Raw genomic sequence first — 24,597 nt, 5'->3', positions numbered from 1 at the left:
TTGTATGCGAATTGGTCGAAGCCAACATGGTAATAAAAATATTGCCAACATGGCTTAAATTCATTACAAAGGCCCAAAGGGCTAATAATCAGTACAATTGAAACCAAAAGTCATGAGGAGATAAATGGAAAAGAGACTAAATCTAAAAAGGGAGATGAGTCTTCATATGGAGATATTTTGCCTTGTGAAGCTCTAGATATTTCTCACATAGGGATCTTTTTTACCAAAGAGTCACGAGCTCTGCCTCTAGTTTTCGCGCCTTTTCGATAAACTCCAGACTAAAATCTAGCTCCTTAGCCATGGAAGTGTCATCAGAATTTAAAAGCTCACCTTTGTGTTTTTTTGGCCTCAGAGATCTTGGCATGTAGTTCCTTTTTTTGCTCTTCCCAAGAGGCAATGTCACGGTCATGGCTTTCGATCTCCACCCTGTTTTTCTCTTTGGTCTGCTCCAGTTCCATTACTTTGTTAGTCGATTCAGTAGACGCATCCCAAGCAGTTGCTTTAGCACCAACTTTCTTATTAATTTCCTTGGTGATTTGGGGTAACAGCTTATGATCAACAACAACTTGTTCGATCATAATGCCTAACTCCAAGATGATGTTGGCAAACTCAGGAGAAGCTTCCAGTAAATTAACCTAGTTAAAGAGAGTTTTCAAGGATAAGGGGCCAGAAGGATCATCCAACAAGAGTCGGAATAGATCACCCTTAAAGATCTTTTCTTTGATCTTCAAGAGTGCCTCATCCACAGGTTTTCTCGATGGTTGATCCTTAGACGTTGTAGAGGTGCTAAGACTTCTTTCAGACGAGCTATCCCTTCTACTCAACATAGCCTTCAGATACTCGAAAGGTTGACTTTGCTTCAAGGCTTCTAGTTCTTCTGAAGAGAGACCCCCAATTGTTCCTGTCGAAGTTTTGATGCCTTCAGGAATAACATCAACTGTTGAAGTAGCAGTAATTGAGCCCTGAGGCTGTCCTTGTTTGTCTCGTCATTATCATCCTTGTTCCTCTCACCATTGTTATACTCCTCCTCGAGGTCCTCATCATCATCACCACCAGGTCCATCATGGAATAATGACTGGTATTCTTCTTCTTCTCTCATCTCCTCATCTTGGTCGTCATTACCTCCCGGAGCAACATTGTCTGTAACTTCGACATTAGGCGAGCCACCTTCAGAGTCATTTCCAGCATGGACTTCTTCGTCCACCACCATAACATCTTTGTTCACTTCATCTTGGGTTTCTTTCTTTACTTGGGTTATTTTCATGACCAGAACCACTAGTATGGGAGTATTGGGTGGTTAGTTTGGGTGGCGAAGTTTCACGCTACTCAGAAATAGGTTGGTTAATTTAGCTCATTGAGATTTTCTCCTAATCCCTTGCAGATGTTGGATGGTAGGTGGGTTTGCCAACACTATTAAGAAGGACTAGCACATAAGGAGATTTGGCTGCTGTTTGTGTGGCAGCATCTGCACCACCCTGAAAGCCAAAATCAAGAGATAAATTAGTCAAAGTGATAGAAGACCATCAATCAAAATAACAAAGTAATGTATGCTTTTACCTTGCCCTCTTCGACTCCAGGGCTGGAGTTGCCGCTTTCAACCCACGTTGCTGCTATCTTTGATAGCTCTTCAGGAGTATGCTTCAGAATGGTAAGAGCAGCGGGTCATTTTACAACTCTGGCAATTTTTGCCTGAGGATGGCTCAAGGATTCAGTAATTTTTGGTTACTTCTTACTTTTCTTGAGGGTCAGATCTAGAACAGGAGACAAGTCATCTTTGTCTGATTCTATCACGACGGGGACTCCAGGTTCTTTCGTTTTTGATTTTTTGAGGAGTAGGGGGAGGTTTTCGAGCGACCTGAATAAAAATATTGAAGTGTTATAAATCCATTATACATAACAAAAAGTAATGGGCAAAGTAAAGATGTACCTTTATGGTCATGCTACCTCCCTCAGCCTTTGGTTCGACCAACTTCTTGGCCGTTGGTTTTTTGGATGGAACTCTGGTAGCTAAAAGGAAAAATAGAGCATTTATTATGAGTAAAGAGTAAATATCCTAATAGAGAGATGTGATTTGAAAGGCCTCCCACTCCACACCTTCATATATATCGGATTCGATGCGAACATCTTTGATCCCTATATGAAGATGCCCTTTGAAACTGTCTAAAGTATGCTTAGTCGCAACCACCCGCTGGGCTTTTTTCTGTGATTGTTGTTGAAATATTTTTATAGAATCCCCACAGATGAACCAGTCTGGGAATGGAGGGGAAAGGGCCACTCTAAAATCTGCGTTTGGGAGTTGAGGAAATTTAAGAGGATACATTTTGAAAGTTGTTTCGTATCGTTTCTCAGGAGGAATGTACGAAGGGATTTTTAAGTTTTCCATTTTCTTTGAAAAGTTTTCCTTCAGCATGACAGCTGCCTCACGGATGGTTCGACTAAGGTCATCGGGCCTATAGGCAGTTTCAAAGTAGTTTTGGAATGCCTAAATTTCTTTTATATGTGTGTAAGTACCTTTCTTTATTTTTTCCTACACAAAGAGGAAAGATTTATTAAAGTGCTGAGTGAATGAAGGAGCATTATAAAACTCTTCAGCATAATATTGTGACCACCACTTCCCAAATTCTGGAGTGTAAAGGAAGCACGACTCGAAGCTAACTAGGGTAAGGTGTGTTCTACCAGTGTATCGAGCTATTTGTTTGAGTGTGGTGGTTTCGTTGTGATTTGCGTTATAGAGAAGGAGGGTGCTTTTTCTGTCGAAAAGACATTTTGGGAGAACCTGAATCAACCCAAATTATTGAGTCACTAAATTGGGCTGATAAGCAATCAGGGTGACCTGACTCTTTGACAGATTTAACCTAAGGGTTATTAGTTTTGGATTTAGAAAGGCTTCCCAAATTAAAAGGGACTATGTTTCTTGGTTTTTGGTGGGATATGGGAAAGGTCTCATGAACCATTCTGGACCGTATTTTCTGGATGCGAAAGGGGCCATGTCCGACGTGAACTCATGACATTTTGCAAACATCATGACATAGCTCATAAATGTTGGTTGAAGGGCTTTTCCTTCACCGCTTGGGGTTAGTTGAGCCAAGCGGATTCCTTCGACCCTTCAATTTTATACTTCCTCAGCTTCTTCGTTGACGAGGCTTTTGTTAGGAAGACTTGCCTCGAAGGTGGAGTTTAGCCAGAGTTGCAACAACCAGAACGGACCAGAAAGGAGAAGTTTCCTTTTCCTCCCTTATTTTTAAGTTGAGCAGCACCATCACTCAAAGATTCGTAGAGGCTGGCCAAAATCATTTCGCTCAGGCAGACGTCGTGACCAGAATGAAGTTGGATCGCCTGAGTGAGACATTTCTTGGCAACCTGTAGTGAATTCGAACAGAAGACACAGTGGGATAACCATAAATCCAAGAAAGCAATATGTTCTACATCGGAGATGGTGTCAGTATCTTTGTCATGGTAATGTGCTATGTGGGTTGAGTAGGCAGCCCTAGAGGTGGAGAAGGCTATTGGGTCATCAGATTCTACATCTGGGTCATATGTATTCCCAGTTGGTTTTAGCCCTGTGATGGCGGCTATGTCGAAGAGAGTAGCTATTACCATTCCACAAGGGAGGTGGAAGGTATAGTGAGTACTGTCCCAGAAGTACAAGGAAGAAACTAATAAAGTTGAGCTGTAATCTAGTCCTACCTTCGACAACATAATTAGGTCATAAATTCCCATGTCCTTTCAGGTTTGAGATTTGTTTTTTTCTATCTTATTTAGCCAGCTTAGATAGTCAGTTGGATCTTTGAATGAGGGGGTCACTCGGAAGACTATAAAGCCATTGTTCATAAACCTTAAGTCTATAGTTTCATCTGTTAAAGATTGGGGTTCCTCAGCAGTGGTAGTCCTTTCAGCCCTAAGTTTTTTTGCTTGGCCTATTGGTTTACATCTATGATAGGTGGGGAAAAAGTCCCTAAGTTTGCTAGAATCGATGTTCAAGTCAAGTAAAGGTCCAAATAAAGCATGATTTTTCCAGAGACAGTGATTGGAATGAGTACCTGAGATTCATAAATTCTTCGTTGTTCTTTAGTTTTTGGTTCAGGGATATATTGTTGGTTACCCATCATCACCGGGCCAGGAAGCGTGGAAAAATGAGGAATGTCTGTGATCTTTTTGGGGGCCTTCGTTTGTTTGATGGAAACCTTTGTTAAATGATAGTACCGATTTAGAAGGGGGGGGGGGTTGAATAGACCAGTTTTGAAATTTAGCGCTTTTTAAAAATGTTTTCAATGGTTGCGGAAGCACCCTAGATTATAATCGTCTAAACGGTTTATTAATGGAAAGATCGGATATGCGTGAAACCGAATGGAATAACTAAGATAAAGATAATCAACCACTATCTAAATCCATCGATTAACCACTATAATACTTGATGTCGTTACCTATAATAATGCTTAACGCAATAAGAGATCAAGTAAAATATTACTAAATTTGTGTGAGATTAATTTTATCGAACACTTGGTGTGCACTCCACACCAAGTTTCAATTTCACTCCAATTGAATGTGCATAATTTTATTCAGCTGCAATCAAAGTGATTGCACCAATTTATCGAACAGTTAATATGCACAACAATCAAGCGATATTGATTTTACTATTAATTTCACATAAACCGTAATTAATACAGAATTTAAAGAGTTAGGAGATAGAGATAACAAGACCGGATTTGTTGAGGCAGTTCCCCTATCGTCCTCGCTTTGGGTACGTATGCCCTTAATTCTAAATCTAGAATTGAGATTTTTTTATTAACACATTGCAAAGTCAATACAAGAGAACAAATGATCACCACCAATCAACCCCTAGAGTTGTTCCAGATCCTATTCTATTCTCTCTCCTTGATTCGAGTTGAACCAAGTCCTTCACGCGCTTCGAACAAACCTCCGATTACCGCTACCTTATTACAAGAACGCCACGTTCCCCAAAACTTCAGCTGGGCTGATTTCGAACGCAAGTCGCTTGAACCTTAAGATTTCTTCACAATCCTCCGGTTACTGTTACTTGTTTGACAGAACCCACCATTCTTCAAACTTTTCACTCGGCTGAATCTATGAAGCAAAGGTTAATGCAAAAACCCCCAATTCTTGGAGGACAAAACCCCAATGGTTTTATTCAAGAAAAATCCATACAAAGCCTCAACCCAAACTAAGATAATCCAATCTTATTTGGGCGTTATCACGACAACAATGCACAATGCTCAACATAGATTATTATGTGTGATTATTGAGAAATGAAATGAAGAATAAATATGATGAGCACTTTTGGTGTATATGTTTCACTTTTCTTGTTTCGATGTTGAAGAAGAGACTCTAGAATATTCATATGATGCATGGACCAACTAACAGACAAAACAGAATTATTTTGCAAAATTACACAGTAGAAAATTAAGTCTAAGCAGCGGCCACTCGACCTGTTCATACAGGTCACTCAACTTGTATGGACCCAATGCAAAGTTCTTCAAGTAAAACAGGTGATGAGTCGACTCAAACATGGGATGAGTCGACTCAAATAGAGTTTTTCCAGGATTGAGTCGACCTATGACTCGACCTGTTCAGACCCATGACTACATGGTTCAAATGAAAATAGGCATTGAGTCGATGCAACATGTGGATGAGTCAACTCATTTAGTTTTCCCAGGATTGAGTCGACCTGTAGCTCGACCTGTTCATACCCGAGAATTACGCTCTGAGTCATTAAGTCGACCTGTGACTCGACCTATTCAAACCCGAGAGTTACACTTCGAGTTATGAGTCGACTCACATGTCTCAAACTCCCAAAATAAGTTTTGAGATGTATTTTGACCAATTTAACCGACCTCTTATGAACCTAGGATATTTACTATGATCAAGTGCATGATTCACATCTATGATATGCTCCTATATGCCTGGACACGTTGAACCTATATTTTGAACATGTTAGAGGATGAATGCATTCTATGATATGATGATACTGTCCAAAGTACACGTTATGGGCGATTAGAAAGGTTTGACATCATTAAAATAAGGACTAGTCATATTTGCCCTCACATACTTCCCCTTTTGATGATGGCAAACCGTGGCCCAATTACGTACTTTGATAGTCATCCTCCCCCTGATTTTATGCACGCCTTCAAACATTCTGCTATTTTCCTTCTGCTAAATCAGATATTGTGTTTGTTTCCATTGCTTCTCCCCCTTTGACAACATCAGAAAGAAACAATGAAACAGTCAACATGAAATAAAGATATTCATAAGCACTTAGTCAACGACTTTGCAACATATAGACATCAACAACCATGCACATAACATGAAGTCAATGGAAGAAGTATAGGCATAAATATTACACGGAGTAAATATAAATAAGTAACTAACATTGCCATATTGTTTAGCATAAACTTTAGGACAAATGACTAAATACAGTAAATATGATACATAAGCAAGTTCAAGTATAATTCAAACATAGTAGTTGATCAAACTTAGATCAAGCCATCAAATGACATCAAGAGTTACATAGATTAAGTATATACATACATAGTCGATTAATATAGGTCAAATAGATATGAACGATATTACCTCCAATGGTGATAGACGACGAGTTCCCTCACATAGCCTCACTTATAAATCAAGGAATAGACATGCATAATATATGTATTTAAACGCGATCCGAGATATCGAGAACACCAAGTTTCCTATGGATGTGGAAGAAAGGCTATGTCGCAAGTGGTTTTATGAAGATATCGGCAAGTTGATTCTTGCTATCAACATGCTCAAAAACAACATCACCTTTCTCAACATGATCCCTAAGGAAGTAATGTCGATTTTCAATATGTTTAGTGCGCGAATATAGTATAGGATTTTTGGTTGTCACACAAAATGAGAATATGTTCAAGTTGAACATTAAAGTCGAGTAATTGTTGTTTGAGCCACAAAATTTGAGCACAACAATTACCCGCGGCAACGTATTCCGCCTCGGCTGTTGACAAAGCAATTGAAACTAGCTTTTTGCTGTGCCAACTCACTAAGGAATTTGAATAAAAATGACAAGTGCCACTAGTGCTTTTTTTATCCGATTTGCAATCGGAAAAATCAGAATCGGAGTAGCCAACCAAAGAGCAATCACTTCCCTTAGAAAACCAAAGTCCATACTTTGAAGTACCACAGAGGTATCTAAATATGTGCTTGACGACTTTTAAATATGATTCTTTGGGACATCATTGATACCTAGCACACATACATACACTAAACACAATGTCTGGTCGAGATGCGGTAAGATAAAGGAGAGATCCGATCATACCTCTATACCTTTTTATATCTACGACTTTACCATTTTCATCCCGATCAATATTAATAGCAGTAGGCATTGGAGTGTCGATTACATTGGAGTTTGTCATATCGAAGCGCTTAAGTAGCTCACTATAATACTTCATTTGGCTTACAAAAGTTCCTTCTTCAAGTTGCTCGATTTGAAGTCCGAGGAAGTAATTTAGCTCCCCCATCATGCTCATTTCAAATTCTCCCTACATCAACTTATAGAATTCCTTGACCAAATTTATGTTAGTAGATCCAAAAATAATGTCATCTACATAGACTTGAACTAAAATAAAGTGTTTTCCTTGACGCCTAATAAAAAGGGTAGTATAAACCTTCCTTCTTGAGAATCCTTGCTCTAGTAGAAATTTTCTAAGATGCTCATACCATGCCCTAGGGGCTTGTTTGAGACCGTACAAAGCACGCTTGAGCTTATAAACATAGTTAGGATGCTCATGGTTTTCAAATCCAGGAGGTTGAGATACATAGACCTCTTCATTAATGTTACCGTTTAGGAAAGCTCTCTTAACATCCATTTGAAATAATTTGAAATCTTGAGAACAAGCATAGGCAAGCAAAAGGCGTATAGCCTCGAGTCGGGCAACCAGAGCATAAGTTTCCTCATAGTCGATGCCTTCCTCTTAGTTATACCCTTGAGTAACAAGGTGAGCCTTGTTGTGAGTTATGACTCCATTTTCGTCTAACTTGTTCCTAAACACCCATTTGGTTCCGATTACTCAATGGTCTTGCGGAGGGGGAACAAGATCCCACACCTCATTTCTTTTGAAATGATTAAGTTCCTCTTGCATTGCTAAAAACCAATGTTCACCGAGTAATGCGTATTTGGAGTTTTTAGGCTCATTTTGAGAGGCAAAAGCGAAATGATAACAAAAGTTACTTATCTTTGACCGTGTGGTAACTCCCTTTGAGATATCTCCTCAAATATTATCGACGAGATGATCCTTAGAAAATTTCCATTCCAAAGGAAGATCATTGTTATTAATAGAATGATCCTCCTCTTTCTTTTAGGAAATTTGATCCGGCTCCTCCTCAGCTTTTTCCGGATGGGGTTCAACATGCTTTTCTTCTTGATCTTTTATTATGTCTTCCGAAGGAACACCTGCACCATCAATAATAATACCTTCTCCGACAGTTTTTGGATAAGATTTATCAAAGGAAACATGCACGGATTATTCAATAATAAGTAACCTTTTATTGTATACTCTATATGCTTTACTAGAATGAGAGTATCTGAGAAAGATACCTTCATCGGATTTTGAGTCAAATTTACCAAGGTTTTCTTTACCATTGTTTAATACAAAGCACTTACATATGAAGATATGAAGATGTGAAACATTAGGATTCCCTCCCTTTAGCAATTCATAAGGGGTTTTGTTTAGAATAGGACGAATGAGTATCCTATTCAATACATAACAAACTGTATTTATGGCATTGACCCAAAAGTATTTAGGAAGGCCGTTTTCATTGATCATAGTTCTTCCAAGCTCTTCTAAAATTCTGTTTTTACGTTCCAATACTCCATTTTGTGGTGGAGTTCTTGGAGCAGAAAAATTATGATCAATGCCGTTTGTTTCACAAAATTCCTCAAAGAGGTGGTTTTCAAATTCACCTCCGTGATCACTTCGAATAGTAACTATGCTAGTGTTCAATTTGTTTTGAGACATCTTGGCAAACTTTTCAAAAGCAGAAAAAGTGTCTCTTTTACTTGCTAAGAAGATAGTCCAACAAAATTTGGAGTAGTCATCTACTATAACAAAACCATAGTAGTTTCCACCTAGACTTTTAATTCTAGATGGCCCAAAAAGGTCCATATGGAGAAGTTCAAGGGGTCTCGTTGTGGAAACAATATTTTTAGATTTAAAGGAGATCCTTGTTTGCTTTCCCATTTGGCACGCATCACATAAGTGATTTTTTGAAAATTTAATTTTGGGAAGACCAACTACTAGATCTTTTGCGACAACTTTATTTAGCAAGTCAAAGTTGACATGCGTTAATCGCCTATGCCAAAACCACGAGTCTTCACTCATGGAGACGAGACATTTAGTGCTAGTCAAAGATACTTCATTTAAGTTAAGCATGTATACATTATTTTCCCTCCATCCCTTAATCACATCATTCTTATTATCATTACGTTCAATCATGCAACAATCTTTTGAAAACAATACTTTATATCCTTTGTCACATAATTGACTCATACTAATGAGATTATGCTTAAGGCCTTTTAACTAAGAGGACGTCTGAGATAGTAGTAGAGGAGGGATTACCTACACTACCTTTTCTGAGTATAGCTCCCTTGTTATTATCACAGTAGGTTACAAACCCTTTCTTCTTAGCCACAAAGTCAAATAACAAGGAAATGTCACCCGTCATGTGTCATGAGCATCCACTATCGAGAACCCATGTTCTCTCTGTATCCTCAAGATATTCCACCTATAAATTTAAACAAGGGAAGAAGGTACCCAATTTTCATTGGGTCCTAGTGTGTTAGTGAAACTTTGGTTGCATTTGAGCAACCATTGAAAAATGCCTTTAGGGACTAGAAATACCCTAAATCGACATTTAGCAATAGTATGTCCCCTTTTGCAATAATATAGACAATTTAAGTTAGGATGAGAGTTGCTTTTGCTAACTTGATCCTTTACCACATAAGTGTATTTTTAATAAGGATTACTCATGTTACTTCTAAAATGTGATTGATCAATAACAAAGGTAACTTTAGGTTGTAAATCCTTATATAATTTGGATTCAAGAGTTGTAACCTCTTTTTGCCAAATGTGACAGGTTTCACATCCGTACCATCCAATCCAAAATCTCTTATCATCTTCAGTTTTGCCTTTAGTAACCTTTATCATAGATTTCTTGAGAGTTTCTAATTCCTTTTTTGAATCAGAAATCTTCTTTTCTAAATAGCAAAAACTTTTCTTATTTGAGGCTAGGCGTTTGAAAGCTTCCTTGGCCTCATTGTGTAGAGTACTAAAGGCATTTTGCAAATCACAATAAGACATTTTATCAACATGATCATATTTAGAATGACTTACATTCTTTTTTTCTTTCGACGAGTTGTAAGACAAAGATTGGCGTTTTCTTCTTCATCACTTGAGTTATCCTCGCTTGAGGACTCACTATCGATCTCTCATGCAATGTATGCTCTTCTAGCTTTGCTAGATTTGTTGTGACGTTTGTCTTTTCCTCTGTCTTTCTTCAGCAAGGGACAATCTATCTTATAATGACTGACCTTTACGCAATTAAAGCATGACCCTTTTGACTTAGTTGTCTTACCTTCCTCTTGATTCAGGAATTTTGATTGTCTTCTATAGTTGATAAGATTTTTATCCGAATGTTAGACTTCATTATTTCTAAGGTATCATTTATACCTCCTTACGAACAACCCCATGTCTTCATTCAAATCTTTATCATCATCACTTGATTCACTATCACACGCATCATTGGTGGATGACTTATATCTTGAAGTCTTTAAAGTAATAGACTTCCTTTCGGTGTCCTTAGCTTTCTCCTTCTTTTCATTCTTTTGACTCTTCTCATGTTTCTCAAGGTTCATGAGCTCTTGCTCATGCCCTTGAAGCTTTCCAAACAATGTTGCCATGTCCAATGTTCTTAGATCATTGGCTTCCTTAATCGCGGTGACCTTTGGTAGCCAATTCCTGTTAAGACATCTTAAGGTTTTATTAGTAGCAACATCATTAGGGGTAGTTCTACCAAGAGCGTTTAACCGATTGATTAGATGAGAAAATCGCTTTTGCATATCGGAAATGGTTTCACCATACTCCATATGAAAAGGTCAAATTCTTGAGTTAAGGTGTTGATTCTAGCTAGTTTGATATCATTGGTTCCCTCATGGGTAATTTGCAATGAGTCCCACATAGCTTTAGCACTGGTACAATGGGAAACCCTATAATACTCATCAACACCTAAGTCGGTGATAAGTATGTTTCTGGCTTTCCAATCATAGTTGTACTTTTTCTCATCTTCTTCATTCCATTGTGCTTCAAATTTAGGTATAATAAAACCATTCGCATTGGTCATGGTTATTTCCATAGGACCATCTTGGATGACTTTCCATACTTTCCTATCAATAGAGTTGATATGGACACGCGTACAATATTTTCAATAAATATAGTTTTCACCGGAAAAATAGGCACCCTATTGTACGCCCCTTTAGGATCGTTACTCATTTTCTAAAAATTTATATGCGAAGCACTAGATGAACCGGCACTCATGATACCACTTGTTAGATGATAGTATCGATCTAGAATTGGGGGTTGAATAGATCAGTTTTGAAATTTAGCGCTTTTTAAAAATGTTTTCAACGGCTCTGGAAGCACCCCAGGTTATAATCGTCTAAACGATCCGTTAATGGAAAGATCGGATATGCATGAAACCGAATGGAATAACTAAGATAAAGATAATCAACCCCTATCTAAATCAATCGATTAACCACTATAATCCTTGATATCGTTACCTCTAATAATGCTTAAACGCAATAAGAGATCAAGTAAAATATTACTAAATTTGTGTGAGATTAATTTTATCAAACACTTGGTGTGAACTCCACACCAAGTTTCAATTTCACTCAAATTGAATGTGTAGAATTTTACTCAGCTGCAATCAAAGTGATTGCACCAATTTATCAAACAATTACTATGCATAACAATCAAACGATATTGATTTTACTATTAATTTCACACAAACCGTAATTAATGCAGAATTTAAAGAGTTAAGAGATAGAGAGAACAAGACCGGATTTATTGAGGCAGTTCCCCTATCATCCTCGCTTAGGGTACGTCTGCCCTCAATTCTAAATCTAGAATTGAGATGTTTTTATTAACACGTTGCAAAGTTAATACAAGAGAACAAATGATCACCACCAATCAACCCCTAAAGTTGTTGCAGATCTTATTCTATTCTCTCTCCTTGATTCAAGTTGAACCAAGTCCTTCAAGCACTTCGAACAAACCTCCGGTTACCGCTACCTTATTGCAAGAACGCCATGTTCCCCAAAACTTCAGCTCGAATGATTTCAAACACAAGTTGCTTGAACCCTGATATTTTTTCAAAATCCTCCTATTACCATTACTTGTTTGACCGAACCCACCATTCTTCAAACTTTTCACTCGGCTGAATTTGCAAAGCAAAGGTTAGTGCAAAAACCCCTAATTCTTGGAGGATAAAACCCGAATGGTTTTATTAAAAAAAACTCACATAAAGCCTCAACCCAAACTAAGATAATCCAATCTTATTTGTACGTTATCACGACAATAATGCACAATGCTCAACAAAGATTATTGTGTGTGATTATTGAGAAATGCAATGAAGAATGAAGATGATGAGCACTTTTGGTGTATATCTTTCACTTTTCTTGTTTCGATGTTGAAGAAGAGACTCTAGAATATTTATATGATGCATGGACCAACTAGCAGATGTAACAGAATTATTTTGCAAAATTACACAGCAGAAAATTAAGTCTAAGCAGCGGCCACTCGACCTGTTCATACAGGTCACTCGACTTGTATGGACCCGAGGCAAAATTATTCAAGTAAAACAGGCGATGAGTCGACTTAAACAGGGTATGAGTCGACTCAAACAGAGTTTTTCCAGGATTGAGTCGACCTATGACTCGACCTGTTCAGACGCGTGACTACATGGTTTAAGTGAAAATAGGAATTGAGACGACGCAACATGTGAATGAGTCGACTCATTCAGTTTTTCCAGGATTAAGTCGACCTGTGATTCGACCTATTCAGACCCGAGAGTTACACTCCGAGTCATGAGTCGACTCATAGGTCTTAAACTCTCAAAAATGAGTTTTGAGATGTATTTTGACCAATTTAACCGATCTCTTATGAACCTAGGATATTTACTATGATCTAGTGCATGATTCACATCTATGATATGCTCCTATATGCCTGGACACGTTAAACCTATATTTTCAACATGTTAGAGGATGAATTCATTCTATGATATGATGATACTGTCCAAAGTACACGTTATGGGCGATTAGAAAGGTCTGACATCATTAAAATAAGGACTAAACATATTTGCCCTCACAACCTTGATAGCCTTGGTTGTTTCTTTGGGGACTTTGCTTGAAGTGGCTATTTTTGTTAAAGGTTTGAAGAAAGAAGAGAAGAGAAAATCTGGGCATTTTGAGGGTGTTTTGAAGAAGATGAAGAGTTGAAGTACTTGAAGATTTCAGAAAGCATAAAAAAGTGGAATTAGTAAGAAATGTGCTTTTTATAGGTTTTTTGGAAGAGAAAACGGTTCAAATCAGCATTAATAATTGACAAACGAGTGGGACATGTGTCTCTCCAGGATTACATAGTGGGACAGTGGTAATTAAGGCATAATCCCACGATCTCCTAGGGTCTAGGAAACATGATGATTAAAAAGATTTACGCATGGATTGAAAAGACATGTTGGAAAAAGTAATGATGGTTCTGACGTCATAGGCCAGTTGGAAAGAGATGAATAGTTTTTGCAACATTAGAGCATTAGTGGCGTCAAAGCTATGCAAGAATTGTTCAAGGCATCGAACCATAGTCTCAAAAAATGTCTTTTTCTTCGAGATATCGAAAATGACATTTTTAGGGGGCAATTTGTTAGCTCCCAATTTCGATGCCTAATATGGATTAAGGGCATTAATTAAGGAAATAAAGTTTTCTGTGAAGAAATTGAATGTTTCGACAAAACTATACATTTTAAAATTCCAGTCAAAGATACCTTGATGTAAGAGTAAAAATACCGTGTGGACTTAGAAATATTTCTAGCAGTTTGAGATGTTTTCGACAGAAGCATCACTGTTGATAGTTCGACAAAGGATTTGAATTCAAATGAGGGAGGGAATTATTTTTTCTTATCTAACTGCTAAGGGTATACGTGGGGCATAGTGGGCAGTTACATACATGCATAGCGCCACTTGTCTCAATCTGGTGAATAGGCCGTTGGAAGCGGTTATTTCGATTGATATAAATAAGAGGTCTTAGTGTTAGGATCGGGGTGTTCAAGTGTGTACAAATTTATCAACTTACCCAAAGTATCCGTGTGTAGAGAAAGTGTAAATTGAGAAAAATGTACATTTGATGTTGCACCATGTTTTTTTTAAAGCAATTTAATCAATCTTTTCTTTTCAGAAATTTATCTTCGTCGCCATTTACTTTCCAACACTTTCCTTACCTTCTTTGCATTATTTTTCCTTTACATTCTTTAACAAGTTATTTTAAGTATTAACATTGTCGAAGTGTTTATCATCCATCATACTTCACCCTAAAAACAATTAACACATGTCATAGGATTAATCTGATCGATTTTGTAAGTAACCAAAATATTTTAATTTGGAAGATCAGCGGTTGTTTACCAATTTTCACGGTAAACACCTATAAATAGAATTGTTCAGTTCAATGCAAATGGAGTTTCGGTGGATCGGAAAAGTACAAAATTAGAGTAGGTTCACTCAGGTCTACAATAAGAGAATAATAGAGGAGGTCTGAAGGTAGAAATGTTGCTCAAATGAGAGGGAAAATCTCACTTCTGAAGTTGGCATCATGAAGTTACCCCGTTGTTACGCTAACTATAAGTAAGTGTTGTTAAAGTCTCTATTATTGGGGTTATATATAGTCATTATATTCATGTACTAAACAAGTCATGGATTTCTATGTAAATTTACTCATGTTGTAATATTGGTGACTATTTAATCTTAATGCTTGTTTTATCTATGCAACCTAAAATATGTTTTCATGGTGTGACATGGAATCGAAAGATGTTTGTCATTAGTATAGATCCAAGATAATCATCTATTAAGTACTAATCCTAGACATAGGTACTGTCTCAATATCCATACCTATTGTAGCAAGATTATTGTGGAGTCTTGTTCCTTTGCAACAGTTGAGACTTAATGCTCTGTGTTGGTTAATAGTAACGTATATCATTCTATTGGATAATCCACCGATCTCATGACGTGGATACCGAAAGGAGATAAGAATGATGCCAACAAGTGGTAGTATTATACAATGAGTAGAGGAACATATCACTGACCAATTGATGTCCATGATAGATATGTAATGATGAAATCTACCCCAAGCAAGTATTCTCATTATTAACACCGACATCTCCAACAAACATAAAATCCTTATCTCGCTTAAGATGGAAAATAACTGTAACCTATCTTTGAAGTCACCAGTCTTTGTGGATACGATAATTGTTAAACTTACTTTAGCTGCTAATACAACACAATGACACCGTCTTTGGAAACCGACTTCTGATTCCTACAAAATTACATGATTAGACCACCTTCTATCTAAAAGCCAGGTCTTTACCAGATAGTATCAAGATGAAGAAGCTAACCTCAGACGTTGCACCAAAGAACTCCGTAGAATCTCTCAATCTCATAATGTTTCAAACCATCGTCAACGATGTGATACGCGAGAAAACGTTATGTGATGAAGATTAATATCCATGCAATGATACAAATCTCCCCGTGTTGAACGAATCCATAATTGAACAGTGGATATTCCATTAAATCTTGGAAAAGGAGATGATGGAAGGAAAGGCAACTCACTGTTTCCTGATATCATTAGATTTAGTGGCCTCGCTAGTCCATCTCGAAGTGACATATCATAATGATGCCAATAAGCCAATTTTCCTCGATGCCAACTTAGCGACAACAAGGCTTATCCATGATACCATATTAAGAGACCTCCTTTCCACCACAATGGTGTCGGAAAAGGGTTTGGAAGGAGATAAAATGGTTGAACTCGATGTACCTGATATAGCTTTTACTGTCCAACAACTCATCCAATACATTTCAAAACCAAAAATTGTTCATTTTAAAGTTGTTATTCATGTCTTACATTATTTAGAATCGTCTCATGCTATTGGTTTATTTTATTGTGCTACAACTGATTTTCTTTTATGTGACTTTGCAGATTCTGACTGGGAAACATGTTCTATTTCCCGCAAATCAGTCACATGCTATGCAGATTTTTTAGGATCATCCCTCGTTTCATGGAAGTCCAAGAAGAAAAACACTACCACTAGGAGCAACTTGTAAGTTGAATATCGTGCATTAACAAGTCTGGCTCCAATGGCTTCATTAATTATTTAAGGATTTAAATAATCCCTCGGCTATACCAACTTCTGTCTATTGTGATAACAACTAAGCAATCTATCTGGCTCACAACCCATCTTTCCATGAGCGATCCAAACATATCGAAATAGATTGCCACGTCACTCGTAAAAAGATTGAATCCAGCATAATCAAACTTTTCCCCATTTAGAGTAGAACTCAGCTTGCAAACTTTATGACTAAACAACTATACAAACCAACTTTTGACTCACACATTGCCAATCTTAGACTACTCAATCTACATAGCCCAGCTTGTCGGGGTGTCTCATAAATGCATACTTAGTGGTAGTTGATTATCTATAATTTAGAATTAATTATTTCTGTAAATTCCCTTTCTATAACTACCTTCCAAAATAAATAGGAAAATTTGTTACTTAATCATGTATATATGATTGAAATATTAATCTTTGATTTGGATCTAACCTTATTATTTGTATTTTGCCTTTTTGAGTTTAATTATTTTGCGCTTAGGTAATTTTGAATAATATTTCTAAAAAATTCTTATAGTGTTTGGAGTGTCTATATACTTTTTAGGGTTATAATATTTTCTAAAATAATTTTGAGATTTCTAGAATTGAGAATTCTCTAAAATTAATGTGTTTAGAGTACTCGTTAGAATACTATAAATAAATATATAATCCTACATATTTGTATTAAACAAAAATATAAAATTCTCTGTTCCACAAATAATTATCTTACCTATCAAATTACTATTCAAATCTATAATACACTCTTACTAAACATAATACACCTCATTTCCAACATATATCACAATAAGAAACTATTATTTTCTCAATAATATGTGTAGTTAGTATTGCAGCAAGTGGCAAGAATAGTTCACCCTGTTTGGATTGTTCTTGGCGTGAAATCGGCTTAGATTGAAGTGATTTTCACCTCCAAACTTTTTTGTCATTGTTGCTCAAGTGAAAGAAAGAAAGAAACAATTTTCAAACATTGGTAAAGCGGATTGGATTTAAACAACCAAACACCAGCTGACCAAAAAACGCAAAAATCAGAACCACAAATATAGCAGTATCACTAAATCAAATTGCATGTCACCCTAAAATGCAACATCAATGCAGAATTATGCCGTTGCTGAATCACATATAGAGTGGACGCAGTAAACCAGAAACGATAACGCAACAAAATGCTAAGACGCAGCAACAGAACAATGCAATGCGTACGAGCAAAACAGACACAACAATAGGCTGAATCATCAATATAACATCGACATATATCAGTGTTGCATATGACCCGGCTTCCGTCTTCGAGTCAATTCATTCACAAATTCTGCAATATTTTCGTCTGAACTTCCACTCTCGTCAACACAATTCCTAGCCACACTCTTCCATTTCATAGCATTCTTCTTCATTTCATTTCCCTTTTCAGTCTCCATCATTTCCTTTACACAACCCTCAATCGTTTCACTTCTAACTATCCCTTTCTCGTCCGCAACACCTCTCACTCCAATTTTCCATACATCAACAACAAATTTGGCATTCGTAATTTGATCTGTCCATATCGGTATAGCAATAACCGGAACTCCTAAACTCAATGCTTCCAATGTTGAATTCCAACCACAATGTGTCACAAAACATCCAACAGCTTCATGTTGCAACACTTCTAGTTGTTGACACCATCTCACTATTAAACCTTTCTCTGATAACTCCGAAAAATCTTTTGGAAGCTTACCCTTTTCAGAATCTCTAACAATCCATATGAAATATCTTCTGCAATTTTTCAAACCACAGGCTAGCTCATGAATTTGGTCCTCACCGAGACTAGCCCTGCTTCCGAAAGACACATAAACAACCGAACCTTTCGGTTTAGTATCTAACCATTTGATGCAAGATTCAGAATTTGTAGTGAAGATGCTACCACCATATTCATTGTCATCTTTGAGCCTTTTGTCTAAAAACATAGACGGAACACATGGTCCTATAGTCTTTAATGGCCAAATCTTCATCAACCATTCCACTACCTAAATGAAATGTATCAATCACTGACACATGCTACAAGAGTTATGTTGCAACTAAACTCAAATTAACATGATTTCTTCTCTCTAAAACCTATGAATTAACACAAAAAACTTGAAAGATTGTGTAAGTAACTACTTACCTCTGGCTCCAGTTCATAGGAAGTGTTGGCAAGAACCCAATCGGCTTGATCAATCATTGAAAATTGGTTTGTAAGAAGACCAAAATATCCAGGATGAGTTCCATATTGATACAAAAAAGAAGGAAAATCAGAAGCTTCAAGCTTAGGCAATCCAGGTAAAACAATTTCTGTCTCCAACAGAGGTAAATCCAACCATCTCTTAAAAGCATGAAAGTTTATAGTATTAACAGAACAAGCTTGAGTTAAAAAAACAGCAACAGGTAGTTGAAACTTCTTAGCAACATCAACAATCCAAGGCAAGAAAGCATCATGAATAACACAATCAACAGGATTGTCTGTTGTTGTTAACTTGTGAAGAAGTTGATCAAGAGTTTGTGATCCGGTTCGACGAAAGGTATCGATGTAAGTGTTGATGTTTTCTGCGGCAGTAAGTCCTCCGTCGTCGAAACCATCAGAGATGGTTTCGAATTGGAAGGACTTGTTGAGGTTTATGGTTGTGATGGTTTTGGAATTGGATATGGTGTTAACTAGTGTGATTTGTATTCCTTTTTGGAGTAAACGTTTTGAGAATTGAAGCATTGGGTTTATGTGACCTTGTGTTGGATATGGAATTACTAAACAGTGAGGGATTTTGTTTTTTGATTCTTTCTCCATTTCTTAGTTTTCTCTTTGTTGTGTTATGTTTTTTGTGTTCACTCTTCAAAACAACTCAATAGTTTAACTTAGATATATTATCTCTCTTGAACAACTCAAAATCTTTCTCTCACTTTTAGACTCTTTTTTATCTCTCTTGAACTACACAAACTCAACATAGTTAAAACCAATAAAGTTGAATAAACAAATAGTAAAATATCTTCAAATGTGACTACAGACAGAAAAGTGTGAACGAACAGTGCAATAATTGGATTTGTATTGAATGGAAATTGATCTTTATATCTAAATTAAAACAACAAAATAAGAAAAAGTATATTTATTAAAACAACTATTTAGATTAAAAAGTTGAAAAAAATATGCATTGGGATGATTTCTTGTCAAAATAACTATTCAAAATTAACTCTCTCATATATACATGAAAAAAATATTTTTGCTGTAAAATTAAACATCGAACGGATTTAAAATATGATGTTTATTAGATTTAATTATTAGATTTAATTCATATTTAAGTTTGTTAGATATTAGATTTAAATATTAGATTTGATTCATATTTAAGTTTGTTAGAGGCTTATAAATAGGGTGTCAATCATTGTAACTTTTAATCCTTTTTGTAGCCGTCATTCTCTTAATAGAATATTCATCTTTATTCTACCTTTGCACCAACAATTGGTATCTAGAGCTCCGGTTCGGATTCATTGGGGAAACACGGGAAACACGAGTGAACGTGAGGTCTTGTGTGTTTGATTTTGATTCTTAGATTCGTGTTGAATCTTGAACAAAATCTGATCAGAATTTTTAATTCTGTGGGTTGGGAAACACTGTGTGAGAAATCTGAGTGTACTGTGCAAGGTAGAAAGATGAACGGAAACGGCAACATGAACACCAAACTTCCAGTATTTGACGGTAAAAACTGGAATCGTTGGATGATCCAAATGCGTGTACTGTTCGGTGCTCAAGATGTTCTAGATCTTGTCACTGATGGTTATGTTCCGGTAGCAGCAGATGCAACGGATGAACAGAAAAACGCGCAGAAGGAAGTAAGGAAGAAGGATCAGAAAGCATTGTTCTTCATTCATCAATGTGTTGATGTAAATGTGTTTGAGAAGATTGCAGATTCAACGACAGCAAAGGCTGCGTGGGACACACTGGTTAGATGTTATGGTGGTGACGCATCAGTGAAGAAGGTGAAGCTTCAGTCCTTGAGAAAGCAATATGAGAATCTCAACATGAAGAATAATGAGAAAGTTTCTGAATACATCTCCAGAGTGATTCTGATCACTAATGAGATGAAAGCGTGTGGAGAAACTCTTTCTGAAGAAACAATCATGGAGAAGGTATTGAGATCCCTTACCTCTCAATTTGATTACATTGTGGTAGCAATAGAACATTCCAAGGATCTGAGCACAATGAGAATTGAAGAGCTGCAGAGCAGTCTAGAAGCGCAAGAGTTGCGTTTGACTGAAAGAACTTCTGAAAGGGAAGTAGAGCAGCAGGCTCTGAAAGCAACTTCTGATAGGAGGTATCAGAAGCAGTCAGAAGCCAGGAGAAGATCTGATGGTGGTCAGAAGTCAGAAAGCTCAACCTCTGATAGACAAAAGAATGCTCAGAAGGGAAAAGAGAAGTATGACAAGAAGAAAATCCAATGTTACTGTTGTAAGAAGTTTGGTCACTTTGCTAGAGACTGTTGGTCAAACAAGGAGAGAAAATCAGAAGAAGCAAATATAGCCAGAAGTTCTGATGACGAATCTGTGCTATTGATGGCCTCTGAATCTGATAATATGGATCTGATAGACTGGTGGTATATGGACACTGGCTGTTCAAATCATCTTACTGGAAACAAGAAATGGCTGGTTGACTTTGACTCTGAAAAGAGGACAAAGATCAGATGTGCTGATGACAAATATCTTAATGCAGAAGGTATGGGAAATGTCAGAGTGACTCTGAACAATGGGAAAACAGCATTGATTCAGAACGTGTGGTATGTACCTGGCATCAGAAGCAATCTGATGAGTGTAGGACAATTAATTGAGAAAGGTTTTTCAGTTACCATGAAGGACAATCTTCTGAAGCTGTATGACTGCAATCAGAAGTTGATTATGGAGTCAGAACAGGGAAGGAATAGAACATTCAAGGTGAATGTCAGAACTGCAGACTCAGAATGTCTTAGTGCAACAAGTGTTGAGAAGGAGAGTGAGCTGTGGCACAGAAGATTTGGTCATTTGAATTTCAGAAGCTTAAAACATCTGAATTCAAAGAAGTTGGTACATGGAATTCCTGCAATTAAGAAGCCTGAAAAGTCATGCAAAGTTTGCATGGAAGGAAAACAACCACGATTGCCATTTGCGTCAGAAACTGCTCCAAGAGCAAAACATGCCTTGGGAGTTGTACATTCTGATGTGTGTGGTCCATTTCCAGTAGCATCGATTGGAGGGAATAAATACTTTGTGTTATTTGTTGATGAATTCACAAGAATGACATGGGTATCCCTTATTAAGTTTAAACACGAGGTGTTTGATGAATTCAAGAAGTTCAGAATGAAGGCTGAGAATCAGAGTGGTCAGAAGTTGAAGATTCTTAGAACTGACGGTGGAGGTGAGTATAACTCCAAAGAGTTCCAGAAGTTCTGTGAGGAGAATGGAATTGAGCATGAGGTTACTGCTCCTTATACCCCTCAACACAATGGTCTTGCTGAAAGAAGAAACCGCACTTTGCTTGATATGGTGAGAAGCATGCTAAAGGAGAAGAAGCTTCCTCAGAAGCTCTGGGGAGAAGCTGTTGCCACTGCAACGTATGTACTCAACCGATGTCCTACGAAGAAGTTGAAGGAAATAGTTCCAATACAGAAGTGGACTGGAGATAAGCAAAGTGTTAGTCATCTGAAGGTGTTTGGTTCTGTTTGCTATAAACATGTTCCAGAAGCCAGAAGACAGAAGCTGGATGATAGAAGCAAAGTGATGATTCTGATAGGGTACCACAGTACAGGTGCATACAAGCTCTATTGTCCAGAAACCAATAAAATTGAATTCAGTAGAGATGTGATTGTGAAGGAATCAGAAGTTTGGAATTGGGATAAGTCTCAATCTGACTCTGATGTTAGAACCTCTGAAGAAAGGTCAGAGTTCAGAATTTCTGAGGCTGGAGTAAACTCTGATATTGATTCTGATTCTGATAGTGATTCTGACTCTGGAGAAGACTCAGAAGATGAAGGTGACTCTGATGATCCAGACTCTGATGACCCAGACTCTGATGGTAATCCAGATTCTGGTGGCAATTCAGACTCTGGAAATATGTCAGACCCTGAAGATGGTCAAAGCTCTGGAGGAAGTCAACCATCTGAAGCTAGAAACTCTGAAGCTCAAGACTCTGAACAAGTTCAGAGACCACAAAGAATCAGAAACATCCCCAGAAGATATGCAGAATTTGACATGCTGAAAGACACTGAAGTAGACTCTGAAGGAGAAGTTATTCAGTGTGCCATGTTAGTAGACTCTGAACCCATAAGTACAGAAGAGGCTCTTAAGCAGAAGCTCTGGCTGAAGGCCATGAAAGAAGAACTTGATGCTATAGAGAGAAACAAGACTGGAAGTTCTGAACAAGAGATAGCCAAGTTCAAGAAAGTTCTGATGAATGAATTCGAAATGACTGATCTAGGCAAAATGACATACTTTTTAGGGATGGAGTTCAGATACTCTGAGAAAGGTATTATTTTGCATCAGCTCAAGTATGAATTAGAACTTCTGAAGAGATTTGATCTGAAGAATTGTAAGATTGCTGTTACTGCATGCCAAGCTGTGTGGATTCTGAATCTATTGCAGGATCTGAAGATTAAAGTAAACAAACCTCTGAAGCTGATGATTGACAACAAGTCTGCAAACAATCTTGCCAGAAACCCAGTGTTGCATGGGAGAAGCAAGCACATTGAGACCAAGTATCATTTTCTGAGACATCAAGTTCAGAGGGGAGTGTTAGAAGTTGTACACTGCAGCACTCAGAAGCAGTTGGCAGATGTTCTGACGAAAGCTATCAAGACTGATCAATTTCTCAGATTAAGGGATGGAATTGGTGTTACAAGTTTTGATGGAATATGAATTAAGGGATGGTATTAGATTTAATTATTAGATTTAATTCATATTTAAGTTTGTTAGATATTAGATTTGATTCATATTTAAGTTTGTTAGAGGCTTATAAATAGGGTGTCAATCATTGTAACTTTTAATCCTTTTTGTAGCCGTCATTCTCTTAATAGAATATTCATCTTTATTCTACCTTTGCACCAACAATGTTTAGGAAAAAAAATAGAAACATTCACACTAAATAGTCTCAACAAAATTTAATTTATCAACTAGTGCAAACAAAATCATAATAACAAAAGCAAGATAAATAAACAATCCACTTTTATCGATCCAAAATATCTAGTCTCTAAATTTTTCTAAATTTAGAAATGTTTCTCTTAAACCACCTCGTGTTTTCTTGAAGCATAATATGTCAATATATTGCCTCAAAAAATAATTACTATTAGAAAAAACACATTTAACATCGGACGCGTAATATATTTATAAGGTAACGAAGGGCATCATGAAAAGTGCACATTTTATCTCGGTTTTAAAATAACCGACGAGTATGTGAAAATGTCATGAGTTTGATCCCCATAAAGACCTTTTTGGGATATACCACATTTTCACCTCGACTATCTAATAAAACCGAGGGGTAAAACAATTTTGAGTTTATTAAATCTAATATGGATAACTTATTTCACTAAACTCTATACTGAACATATAACTTCTCAAAATTGGTTAGGAAAATAATTATATGAACAATTGTGTTATATTTGAAGAACGTCTTACGTTGATTAGTGATTTTGAGTTTAATCCCCATAAAGACCTTTTTGGGATATACCACATTTTCACCTCGACTATCTAATAAAACCGAGGGGTAAAACAATTTTGAGTTTATTAAATCTAATATGGATAACTTATTTCACTAAACTCTATACTGAACATATAACTTCTCAAAATTGGTTAGGAAAATAATTATATGAACAATTGTGTTATATTTGAAGAACATCTTACGTTGATTAGTGATTTTGAAGCATCATGCAACTCATCATTCATCTCACATTGTTTTATGGTTAAAATATCTCTAATATTTCAAGTTCTTTATTCAACTCTTCATTTTCTACTAATTCATTCTGTATAGCATAAAATTTGATGCTTTGAAAAATAAACAAATATGAAAGAAATTTGAACAAAAACTAGAAGTATTGGGGAGATTTTAACAATAAAACAATATTAGATGAATGATGAGTTGCAGAATGCTAGAAAATCATTAATCGGTGTAAGATA

At 36.8% G+C, this 24,597-nt stretch overlaps 1 protein-coding gene across 1 annotated transcript; it reads right to left on the bottom strand.

Annotated features, from left to right (window-relative positions):
* Positions 1–17,367: 17,367 nt before the first annotated feature.
* On the bottom strand, positions 17,368–19,389 carry LOC127127712 (mogroside IE synthase). The gene is made up of 2 exons (XM_051056970.1): positions 18,602–19,389; positions 17,368–18,464 (listed from the first exon to the last, which is right to left on the bottom strand). The coding sequence occupies exons 1-2, from the start codon at positions 19,253–19,255 to the stop codon at positions 17,721–17,723; spliced, it is 1,398 nt and encodes a 465-aa protein (XP_050912927.1). The 5' UTR covers positions 19,256–19,389; the 3' UTR covers positions 17,368–17,720.
* Positions 19,390–24,597: the final 5,208 nt, after the last annotated feature.

Source organism: Lathyrus oleraceus, chromosome 1, assembly GCF_024323335.1.
Source record: "Lathyrus oleraceus cultivar Zhongwan6 chromosome 1, CAAS_Psat_ZW6_1.0, whole genome shotgun sequence".
NCBI classification, from domain to species: domain Eukaryota; kingdom Viridiplantae; phylum Streptophyta; class Magnoliopsida; order Fabales; family Fabaceae; genus Lathyrus; species Lathyrus oleraceus.
This window is presented reverse-complemented; position numbering and strand designations above follow the sequence as displayed.

Coding starts and splice junctions, on each gene's coding strand:
- LOC127127712 (XM_051056970.1), bottom strand. CDS start 19,255: ATGGAGAAAGAATCAAAAAACAAAATCCCTCACTGTTTAGTAATTCCA. Junction 18,465..18,601: donor CCTATGAACTGGAGCCAGAG/GTAAGTAGTTAC, acceptor CATTTCATTTAG/GTAGTGGAATGGTTGATGAA.